The sequence below is a fragment of the Fistularia commersonii genome, chromosome 9, assembly GCF_037954325.1.
Source record: "Fistularia commersonii isolate RoL2024-O1a breed Wild chromosome 9, RoL_Fcom_v1.0, whole genome shotgun sequence".
Lineage (NCBI taxonomy): Eukaryota > Metazoa > Chordata > Actinopteri > Syngnathiformes > Fistulariidae > Fistularia > Fistularia commersonii.
In genome coordinates this window covers 14,273,084-14,284,540 of record NC_141292.1, presented here as the reverse complement: position 1 = coordinate 14,284,540, position 11,457 = coordinate 14,273,084, and the positions used below count along the sequence as shown (strand labels likewise).

The following is an 11,457-nucleotide window of genomic DNA, read 5'->3' as shown; positions in this document are numbered from 1 at the left end:
ACTCTTATACATGGGCTGTATCATCAACATACTGTAGGTTGGCTAGATGGCAATAGCAGAATGAAAGGCTTGGAACCATATCGCAAACTTGGATCATGAGATGACCAATGACTCAGTTGAATAGGTCAGGGGCAGCCATGAAACCCATAATGACCTCGCTGAAGTGGGCATAGAGGATGTCGAGGTTGTCCGGCAGGGCGTCTGTAGAGATGTTGATTCTGGTGGAAGACTTGTAGTCCGTGATGTGCTACAAGCCTTGCCAACCACATCAACCAAGGGTCAACAGTCATAGCCATCCAGTTCATCTCTGTACTGCCTCTTGGCTGTTCAGATGGCTTTCTTCAGTCTGTACTTAGCAGATTTTTGCTCTCATTCCTGGACCTAAATGCATGAGAGTGGACACACAGCATGTGGCGTACCTGGCTGTTCAGCCAAGGCTTCTGGTTGCAGAATTTCCTGACTTGTAAGATGATGTCAGCACAAGAACTGACGTACAGTGCCTGGTCACATACTCGGCATACTCCTGTATGCTGACAGAAGAGTCCTCCTGTGTGGCTGCGGTCTTGAACACATCCCAGTCCGTTGTCTGGGGTTCAGAGTTTGATTTCTCTGATTTCTTTACGATGTGGGTCTGTTTAAGTCTCTGTATGCAGGGTACAGAAACAGATAGATGTGGTCTGACAGTCCAAGGTGGGGGCGGGGTGCGGCCCTGTTCGTGACCACAGATGTTGCTGCACATGTGGTCCAGGGTGTTCTTGTTCTAGGTGAGAATATCCACACGTTGGTGGTATGTGGAGAGTGCGGTCCGTGATCTGCATTGATTGAAGTTGCCAGCTGCGATCACAACGGCATCAGGGTGTGCCACCTGTAACACACTGATGATGTCATGGAGCTTGCCCTGCAAGGATAGGCAGGGCTGATGGGGCTGCTATCCTAGCAGTGAGCCAACTTGCCTGTGGGTCTCAAGCAAGAGTAACAGATACACCACACACAGAGACCTAAGGCCTAAAGTTTGAGGATAAAACAAGTTAAAATGCAAAGTTCGACAGCCTCCTGTACTGTATGGTCATATTTGACTTTTATAAGGTGGAGATTGAACGTCTCCAAGAGGCAACCACTATCTGTCAAAAATACATCAATCAAATACCTTATTCCGTCAACTTGCATGCAAGTGAAAAGCAAAACAAGCCGCTTATTTGCTTCCAAGAGGACAAGCTCTTCCCATCGTGAAAGGAAGATGGAGGTGTATTGTGGCGGGAACATGCAGATTGCCCTCCAGTGCTGAGGATAAATACTGGCAGTGTGACAATGGACCTGCTGAAGAGCCTGTCACCTCTGCACTTATCCTGCCCTTCATCTTCTTGGCTTAATCCTCCTTCGCTACACACCATTTAGACACACCTTAAAGACCCTCCGGCTGAGAAAAGGAAAATAAAAATATCTGCAAGAGCCCTGATCCAGGTAGATAAATAAATAGCTTTAATCAAGATGACAATTCAGAAAAATCTGATTGGTCAAACGTGCCTAGCCCCTGACGGTAATGTCACCGTATTATTTTTCTTTTTTTAATCTCTATCTCTGGATCAGAAGTGACAGCTCTCCTTAGATCTCTTCCATCCTCTCGGTAGATAACAGCCTGTCTGAGTGCTACTTGTTACAGGATGAAGACGCCCCCATGGCCCACACATGCAATCTCTCTCCAACACCACCTCTTGATGGAAAAATACACCCTCTATTCAACTCTATCTCCTCCACCACCACCCCACCTGGCCTTGTGAGCACCTCCAGCCTGCTCACCACAGTTGAATGGTAATCAAGTGCTGCTTGAAAGGTGAAAATGTCACAGAAGAGAGATATTTACATTTCATGGCGTTATCAGGAACCTTCATGTGAGACTTCTTGACGCATCTCACACACACATTTTGAGGTTAGGGATTACCTAACCTGGGTGTAACTAGCCAACATCGTCTTCCTCACCAATGCAGAAACTTTGGAATAATTGGTCAGATAACCCAAGCACAGGTTGGCAAATATTACTCACCCTACCGTTTGTTTAATCTGAAACTCTGCATCTAGATGTGTTTAGAAATTATGATGGAACTGAAATTCTTTAATAAGAGATTACAAATTAACAACAAACACAGCAAATCGACAGCAAATCCTGAAAAACAACAAGATAGATAGGTATGTTACACTGGATATTGATCCTGAGTTGGTTCAGCTGTGTTTGTGGTGGAATATATATATGGTGGGCAATTTGCATTTAATCCAAAGGTTTACATCTTAAGACATCTTCACCATCTTCTCAGATGGGATTGTATTTAAAAAAGTCAGTATAAAGACACAAGCTGGAAGACTTATTCTGTTCTTTGTCCGTTTCTGTTATTTTTTTAATGTTTGGCTAGAAACTGTGCAAGTCATGTCGATGAATAAAAATCTAAATGATCCTTGTGTCATTTTCTTTGGTAATTTAAAGAAAAAAAAGCTTGTATTTGTCTTCAATTTTGTTTTTGTTTTTTTCCCTCGACAAGTGGATCTGCAGCTCTCTGTGAAGCCCTGCGACAGACTGAGTGCAGCTTAAAAAAAAAAAAAAAAACCTAGGCAGCGGCGTGTTTACATGATTTTGTCTGCCCGCTTGTAAAACAGCCTTGGATGCAAGTGTGGAAAATCCACCCCCTTCCATTCCTTCATTTAGGTAATTACTGCAAATATTTGAGTTTTTCGAGCCGCTGCTCAAAACTCACCATCAAAGCGGCGGGTCGACCTCGAGGGGGAAACCTTGCAGATCAGTTTGTTTACTATCAGGGAATTCGATTGCACCTTTAGGAGTTTGTCAAGGAAGAAACAACACTTCCATGCGTAGGCTCATGTAAATACAGCTTTATTCGGGATGAAAATGTTCCATGACAAACAAGGAAGAGAGAGAGGGGGTAGGGTGGGGGGAACATTCACAGTACATTTCATCATTTCATATCCCTATGGTGGTGCATTTCAACACTGGGCAACTTCAAGCTCCGCTGTTTTAGCTGCTGCACGAATACGATGCCTTTTTACAAAAAATATTTTCCTTTAGAGGGACGAGGCATTTATTTTTCTATCTTACATCTCCCTTAGTTTGACCAGCATGTGAGGGAAAACCACTGCATACAAACGAAGCCTCACTTTAATTGTGAAGCGACTGACTTTTCTACTTTTCTTTTTGGGTTAGAAACAGAAACAAAACCAAAAAAAAAAAAAACGACCAAGGGGCTTGTAAGGCCACCACGTTGAGCGCCGCCAATGAAGTGGAGGAAGGGCCGAATCAAAACAAAGCAAGCAGTGATTGGTCGGGCTTCTAAACAAGACTGCTTATAAGCTTTCGAATTTAACTCTCCAGAGAAGGAGCGTTGGGTTGAGGCGAGGGGGTGCGGTGGTGAGCCACTGGTCACATTTCATGCAGAGGTAGGATGGTTGTCATGGTCAATGTATCTGGGTCCCGACGGGTGAAGCGGACTACAGATCAGCAGGCCTACAACTCGAATCTGCATCCCGACTTTTTCTTTTTTACAGTACTTGTCCTTCACATAAAGAATGAAATGAGAGCAATGCTTTGTTCCTTGAACCTAGGAAATGTTATGTTGCCTCCACATTATTGTGTAAAATAATGAGTGAGAATGAGTGTTTTTTTTTTTTTTTTTTTTGTAGTTTTTTTTTTTTATGTTGGTCGTTGTATTGAAGCCCGGAGCCTATAAGAAAGTTGGAATCTACCCTGATTTAGCTTAGCAGAAAAGAGGAGGAATAACTGCAACATCTGACAAAACACCAAAACAAAAAACGAAAAAAAAAGGAAAACACCCCCGCAAATGTTGTGGCTTTCCTTCGATGAATCTTCATTGCCCAGGAGAGCAAGGAGGAGGAGAAGAAGATGGGACGAGGGCCCGCATTGGAGGAGGGCAAAACCTCAGTCACGATCGCATCGAATAAAAGCCTCCAGCTGAAAGGCAACGTGAACTGTATATCTGAGACAACCAGGATGATAGCGTAAGTACCAACATGGACGCAAGCAGCCACGTATGGCAGCTTAATATCAGTTTACTTCCCCCCACCCAATTCAGGTACAACGGTAATGGTCAGCATGACAGCACGGCTCATGTCCATGTGGATAAATTAATGAAACTGACTGATAGACGAAATCTGAATGAAGGTTTCAATTGGTGGCGTGCGTGTGTAATGGCTGGATGGGGTGGGACATCAGGAGGCAACATGTGAAAAGAAATAAAAGCAAAAAAGTAAATAAAGAAGGTGGATTTCATGGGTGGCTTCTTTCGTTTCTCGGTTCTCAATCAGACCGCGTACAAAAATCGTTCACTATAAAAACCAGGAACCGAAAGCTTCAACGAAAAAAGTTGAGCCTTTTCTCTATTTACACAAAATTGTTTTTTTTTTGCTTCTTTTTCTTTTCCACTGGCAGGAACAAGGCAGATTTTGGAAAAGTAGAGATGCATTCTCCAACTGTGCCCCTTAAAGAACAATAACAACAATAAAAATATGCTTTTCCTACTTTGTTCCAAATCCTCTAGAACAATCCAGCAGACTGTGGAACCATCTTGAAAAGTATAGTTTAGTATAGAAAATCCTATCACAGCTACGTTGGTTAATTTAATTTTTTTGTGTTTGGCTTGTTTTAAATCTTCATTCAGGCAACAAAGCCCTCCTTTATCACCTAGGAATAAAAGGGGAGGAGGAGTCGGAAGAAGAGGGAGGCAGGAATTGGACCGAACTGTCACCTGTTGTAAATGCTGCTGTTCCTTTTTATCGCAGGAAAAGTTTGACAAGACTACACTACATACATCTAAAACTCCACCTGATTTGTCCTCTACGTTCCTTGCTCTGTTGTGTGCTTGTGGCGTGGAGGGGCCACCCCATCTGCAGAGTGGGAGGGGCCAGAGGCCCACCCTCACTGGCTCTGGACCTCGCGAACCTTTGCATGCAGGGCGTCACATGTCTTCTTTGCGTCGCCGAGCAGCATGGCAGTATTGGTCTTGTAGAAGATCGGGTTGTCAACAGCGGCGTATCCCACACCCAGCGAACGTTTCATCACCACCACCTAGAAACAGAGGGGGAGGGGGCATGCCGTCATTCTTGCGTCGGCAAACACTCATTAGCCCCTGAGCAGACTGTTGGTGCTGACAGTACTTTTAAGAAAAGTTAGAACTGCTAACTTTAATAACCATCCAAATGTTAAGTGAAAGCAGAAACACCCCCCACCCACCCCTACCTCAACAACCTCTGACCACCAGTTAAAGGAGAGTCTCGGGTTTCCTGTCTCCAGGGTTTGATTTACACCTGCAAGGCTCACTTTTGGGACTTGGAGCCTCTGAGCCTTAGGAGGGGACAAGGGGCTGGACGTGGATTTATTCTTTTAATCTAAATGTGATTGAGTGTCACATGACCTTTGCATGCCGATGCCGAGTTGCTTTTATGAAATTTCAAAAAGCATGTCCCAAAGGAGTGTGGCTGACGCGTGGTTATCTGTGCACCTGTACAAGTGCATTTGATTTCCCCTGGGGAGGTTGAAGTTTATGGAACTGTTTTCACCCCCATATGAATCCCAGGTTGGTGAGTAGCGCTGGTGGGATGAGCCGAATGTCATCATTCCAAAGTGACACAGTCACCACAAATGGGATCAGGATGGGACTGCACCTGGAGCGCCTGTGTGTGGGCACCCCTCCATTGTATGCACAAGCGTGAGAGTGCAACAGCACCCATTTACCCTACTCTGGCTTTAGGGCAGATCCCACCGTGACATTCCTCCACATGCACGTCTGGTGTCCTCACCTGCTTGGACTTCCAGACCTCCAGCACAGGCATCCCGGCAATGATGGAGTTGGGATCCTCCTGTGCCGCAGAGTTCACTGTGTCATTGGCCCCTATCACTAGAACCAGGTCTGTCTCTGTTGGGGGGGACAAATATCACTATAAAATACATATAACACAATACTGACATCTTTATCATTATTTTTTTTAAAGAACTAACAAATACATTTCAATGGCGGCCCTGATAAAGACACTATACGATAAAGATCCTTAAGATGCTGAGCTGCAAAGGCTGTATGATTGACTTTTGAGTATAAATGAAATAAAATGCTGTGATAGTAATAAACTTCCCAAAACTAATTCTGTAATAAAGTTCTTTTGTATTTTTTTTATTATTTTGCTTTTTTTCACGCCAATTTTAATCATTTTACTCCTGATCCTATTGAAAATTTGAATACTGTTATAATTGTAATATTTTTTGCAGATTTTCTTTGGAATTTTTTTTTTTTGTTAGTTTTAGCTATCTTAATCCTTTGCACATTTTCATTCCTCTTCTGGAAACATTTAAGGCGACTCAATTCCAGTTCATTCACTGCGTTACTCGGGATGACAAAAAAAAATATCTGGATGGATGCAGTAAAACATGAACAAATAGAACAAATAATAAAATTCCAAGATGGGAAATCACTGTTCGGTGATATTCGATATATACTGATATGTTGCCGAAACACATGCAACTTATTTAGCTTTTTCCATAAAAACAATAGATCTTCTGCACTCCTGGGGTTGAGTGTGTCCACGTCTGGAAAGGCGTACTAGCTGCGATTGGCCGGTGATTTGTTGTGACTCAAACAGATCTGAGACTTTGACTGCTTGTGATCTCACAAGTCTCATGAGTTCATCGGCAAAAGAAAATCAGTCATCTATTTCTTTCTCATTTTTCTCTTTTCTTTTATGGACTAGACTGGCCTGTGTTTATAGGAGACCTGTCGGTGGGCTTGTCAGTGGGTCCACTCACCAGGGAAGTCCTCATTAATCTCTTCCATCTCCAGCACAATGTCGTAGGGGACACCGGCCTCGGCCAGGAGCACGTTGAGCTGCCCTGGCATGCGTCCGGCGACAGGGTGAATACCGAACCTAAAAGGGATGTGGGGGAAAAAAAAATTCTATTTCCTGTTTTACACACACATCATTTCCCAGGTGTTTGCGTACACACACGGTTAGCTGTCACAATATCCATGTTGTGTAACCAGGCAACGAAATTAGCCCCAGCCACCCAATCCTGTATTGCTCTTCACTGCGGGCCACCAGTTTCTTCTTTTTTTCATCTTTAAGTGTTTGGTGACTTTTGGTGGATGCAGAGGGGAATCACACAGGCAGGTATGAACACGAAAAAGAGGAGGGAAAGGAGGGTTCCTGTTTCTTTTTTCTTCTGACCACCCACTTTTCCTCTAATCAAGTACAAATGCTTTAAGTAGCAGCAGCTGTGACAGCGCCTAGGATCAAACAGTGAGGTGGGACGATCGCACGAGCTCCTGCTCCACCTTGTCCCTCTCCTCCTTTCAAGCTGCAGGAGCATCTTGTCATCTTGGCCAGAGAGGTCCTTTTCTTTGCCCCTCATTTAGACTCTGCGATTTCTCCCCTACATGTACTAGAAGGGACTGGCAGTAAGTGCAGGGCTCATACACACAGACACATGCACGCATACACTTTGTTTAGCATTTCTTCTTGAGAAGGGAAATAAGGGACTCTTCTTGTTGGAAAGCTGACTGCCCTCTAGATTTATCTGGATGTACCCTCTTGTCAATGGCGGATTTTAGAAACTGCAGATTCATAACCTGTGCAGGTGCCTTAAAAGTGCACTTGCTGACAGCATGTGTTATTCAGATTCAAGGGTTACTTTTAATTTTTCTTAACTTCCTCCATGACGTCCATGAGGTGATTTCTGTGCCAAAAATTTAGGTGCCTCAGTAATGTGACGCCAGTTTCGGTAGCCACAGCAGCGCCTGAGGCTCAGGGGACAGACAAGACTTGCAAGGATGAAACAGAGCTATAAATACCAGGTAGTGTCTGATCCCACTGATCCTTTCCTGGGCTGAATCCAGAGACTTACCTGACATTTTTGCCTGCGTCTGTCAGGAGCTTCACGAGCTCTGCGATGGGGTACTGAGCCTTTGCAGCACAAAGTCCATAGCCTGCAAGAGATTTCAACAACAGCGAAGAATGAGCCGATAAGTAAATGAAACAGACACTGTGGCAATGTTTTTCCCCTTTATTGAAATAAATAAGTAAGTAAGTAAGTAGGTAAGTAAGCAAGCAAGAAAGCAAGTAAGTAAATAAATCCAACTACAGGGTCTAGAAGAATCAAAACAATACACCTGAATTGTTTCTTTTTTTTTCAGGGGCACGAACAGCCTGACAAGCATGATTCCACACATCCAGGTTGAGACAAGAGACACTGAATGCGGTGGACTCTGTGGCCATGGGTGACGGAAATGGGCCAGGCAGCTGACGCTCCTGGATTGCAAAGCTGCAGTGCTGAGTCGGCCGGCGTATAACCCAACTCGTTTTCAATAATTCAATTATATGTACTTCACAATGGACAAATCGTCCTTCTATCAAAAAAGGTTCAAGTGGTTGCTTTGAAAGTTTTCACTGCCCTGCTGCTGACCCAGCAAAGTGACCCCCCCCCCCCCCCCCCACACACACACACACACACACACTGTGACTGGATTTTACGATTCCCTTGAATGTGCTATAATGTGGGCCGTGGGAGCAGTGCAGCGGGCGCACGTGTGAACAGGTAAAGCTACATATTTAACACACGATCTGGTCGGCTTCAAAAGGATTCCATTAGGGTTGATTGTGTGTCGGGAAATAACTAATAAAGGTCTGTTACCTTGATGTCGGCTCCTCGCCGAGGCCTGCTCTGAGTTTTTTACAGGCAGCGTTTAATTAATCAGGATTCCACCCCCCGAGAGCAAAAGGTCAGACATAAGGGTGAGTAGCCCTGTCTGGCTTGGGAAGCTTAAACTCTGAGATAGATGGGTGGCTTGCTGGAAGGAAGCGGGAAAGGATAAAAACTGTTCTTCTCAAAAATTAAAATACACTAAATAACCCCTTAGCGAAGTTTTATTCAAGTGTTGCAGCTCAGTACAGGGGTTCAGTACAGTCTCTGTGTTGCGGAGTACACATAGTACAAGCTGCCTGGTGCTGCACGTTGCCAAAAATATTTTTCTGTTCACATTGTGGCCAAAAGATGATTTAATTTTTTGCATCATATTTACACAGAAACATTTGAATGGTAATAATTAACAGATAGAATTTAAACAACCAGCGAACGGTCCAGTGGTGTTTATTAGCCTTGTCACAACAACCATTAAGAAACGTGTCTCGTTTTAACACACCAATCAAAATTATGCAGTCTCAAACTCAGAGCTGGAAACAAAAAGAGAAGAAGAGAGAAATATGGCTGGCTGATCGCCTGAAGTCCGTCTCAAAAATCTAATTTTTGCCCTGTTCACCCTTAAACGCCCATTTGGTAAGATTTAAATGGTCTCTCTGGGGTTTCTCTTGGTTTAAGGAAAAAAACCACACACACACACAAACAGAACTACAGCATGACGCATGCAGGGTAAAAGAATGGCAGCAGAGCCAGGAAAACAATTAGCTTTATCAGGTCTAGCCTAAATGGTTTTCAAAGATGTCAATTAGACACATGAATTATTCAATTGGGGAGAGAGAGATCAGCAGAAAGCGAGTGGATAAACAGTGGGACCAGAACCGAATAAACATCAGTATCTGCCAGGCCTTTACGTTTCAGCTATTGTTTTTTTTTTTTCAAAATTAGCATTGTTTTGAAGGGAAATCGTGTCTTCGAATGGGGACAGTGGGCTTTTTCACAGCACAAGTTACACAAAACTGGGATTATTTTCCCCTGCGATTGTGTAAAAGAAAGGTGCTGCACTTCTCTCAACACATAATTTCTTTGGTCTGTTATCTGTGACTAATCCCCGGGTATTATATATATATACATATATATATATATATATGTGTATAAAACAACTTTAAATATATATAAATATATATTTAAAAGAAAAGGTCAAAAGGTCACTCTTTTACAACATTTATTTCACTTCTTGAGCTAAAACTACTTTGAGTTCCAAACCTACTGAAATTGCAGCAGTTTCCCCCAGGGAAGTTTTTTTTTTTATATATATAGGGAGTCCAGCGCATTGCCTGAAATCACCACTTTGCAGACTGTATGCCTGCAGTGTGTGTTTACATGTACCCATGTGAGGACATCAACCACTCCGTCTGGCTTGAGTATTTGGAAGTCACCCGACCAGGAGGGATGGGTAGGTTGACACCACACTCACCACATCACACCACACCACACACGCGACACATGTTTAAACGCCGTCTTAGAATTCTAGGAACTGGGATCTAAGGGTTTGCCCTGTGCTTTAACCCTGAAGATGAAGCTTAAAAGCCAGCTGTGAACGGAGCTATTGAAAACGAAACAAAAAAAAAACAGTCCTGCCATCTAATTTTCCCTTGACCCTTTGTCAATATATCTGCTGCACTGTAAAATGTCTATTTACCAGGAACTGACGACCACACAGAACCTACATTGTGTGTGCGTGTGTGTGTGTGTGTGTGTGTGTGTCGGCGCACGTCTTTGTGAGTGGGGCCACTCATGCGTGTCTTGTCAATTAGCCTAGCAAAACGGTGATGTAACATGGGTTAAGTAAGGGTTAAATAAACAGAACACACACTTTGCTAATGCTGAAGCAGGAGTGGGAGGGAAAGGGGCGGGGACTGGTTAAGTCGGACTTTTTCAATTCACATACAAGACCTGTGAAGTGTGTCTGTTTCTGTGTGTGTATGTCTTACCTGGAGTGATGATTATGTTCTGGGCCTCTTTAATCATCTCGACCGTCTGGTCAATGTTCACCTCGGTGTGCGTCCCTGTGATCTCCATGGGCTTTCCTGTGCCAGTCGAGGAGGTGCCATAGCCTCCCAAGATCACATTGGCCAGCGAACGATTCATGGCCTGGGAAGAGGTCAAAACTTACATTTGCTGTTTTATTTTGAAAATACTCATGTTGTGAAAGATTCTAGAACCCTGGGGTTAGCTTTTGTGCTAACTCGCACGGTACAAGTCCCTCCTGGTGGACAGGAGAGGAACAGCATGGCAATGAGTACCTTTCCTTAAATCCATCCGAAACAGAACATGCACAACTCACCACACACATGATGTAAGACAGAATTGCGCCTGAGGACCCAATGAGAGCACCGACGATGGTCAGCAGGTTGTTATTGAGCAGGAAGCCCTCGGCGCACAGAGCCCAGCCTGAGTAGCTGTTCAGCACTGTGATCACCACTGGCATGTCAGCACCCCCAATGGCCGCCGTCAGGGTGACTCCCTACAGGAACGTGCACACAGAGGGTTGATAAAGTTGATAAATCAGCATTACAGAATTATAGTAAACGTGCCCGAGAGGATACGGAGTCAAGTACTTGCCCAAAAAGTAATAATAAAAGCTATCTGGATACACAATCTTCCGTAGGAGGGGAATCTGCCTTTGGATAATTTTTCTTTCCCGATAAAGAAGACTTATCAATCACCTGCAAGGATTCTGTTTCTGTTTGGGGGCC

General features: G+C 43.9%; 1 protein-coding gene across 1 annotated transcript in view; it reads right to left on the bottom strand.

Annotated features, from left to right (window-relative positions):
- Positions 1-2,860: 2,860 nt before the first annotated feature.
- nnt (nicotinamide nucleotide transhydrogenase) overlaps positions 2,861-11,457 on the bottom strand; it is a 34,942-nt gene continuing 26,345 nt past the window's right edge. Inside the window, exons 17-22 of the mRNA XM_086152645.1 lie at positions 11,046-11,225; positions 10,693-10,852; positions 7,910-7,991; positions 6,815-6,933; positions 5,818-5,933; positions 2,861-5,086 (exon numbers count right to left, since the gene is read on the bottom strand). Of these exons, the coding sequence (XP_086008771.1) occupies positions 4,937-5,086; positions 5,818-5,933; positions 6,815-6,933; positions 7,910-7,991; positions 10,693-10,852; positions 11,046-11,225 (807 nt within the window). The 3' untranslated portion in view covers positions 2,861-4,936. The remainder of the gene's footprint in view (positions 5,087-5,817; positions 5,934-6,814; positions 6,934-7,909; positions 7,992-10,692; positions 10,853-11,045; positions 11,226-11,457) is intronic.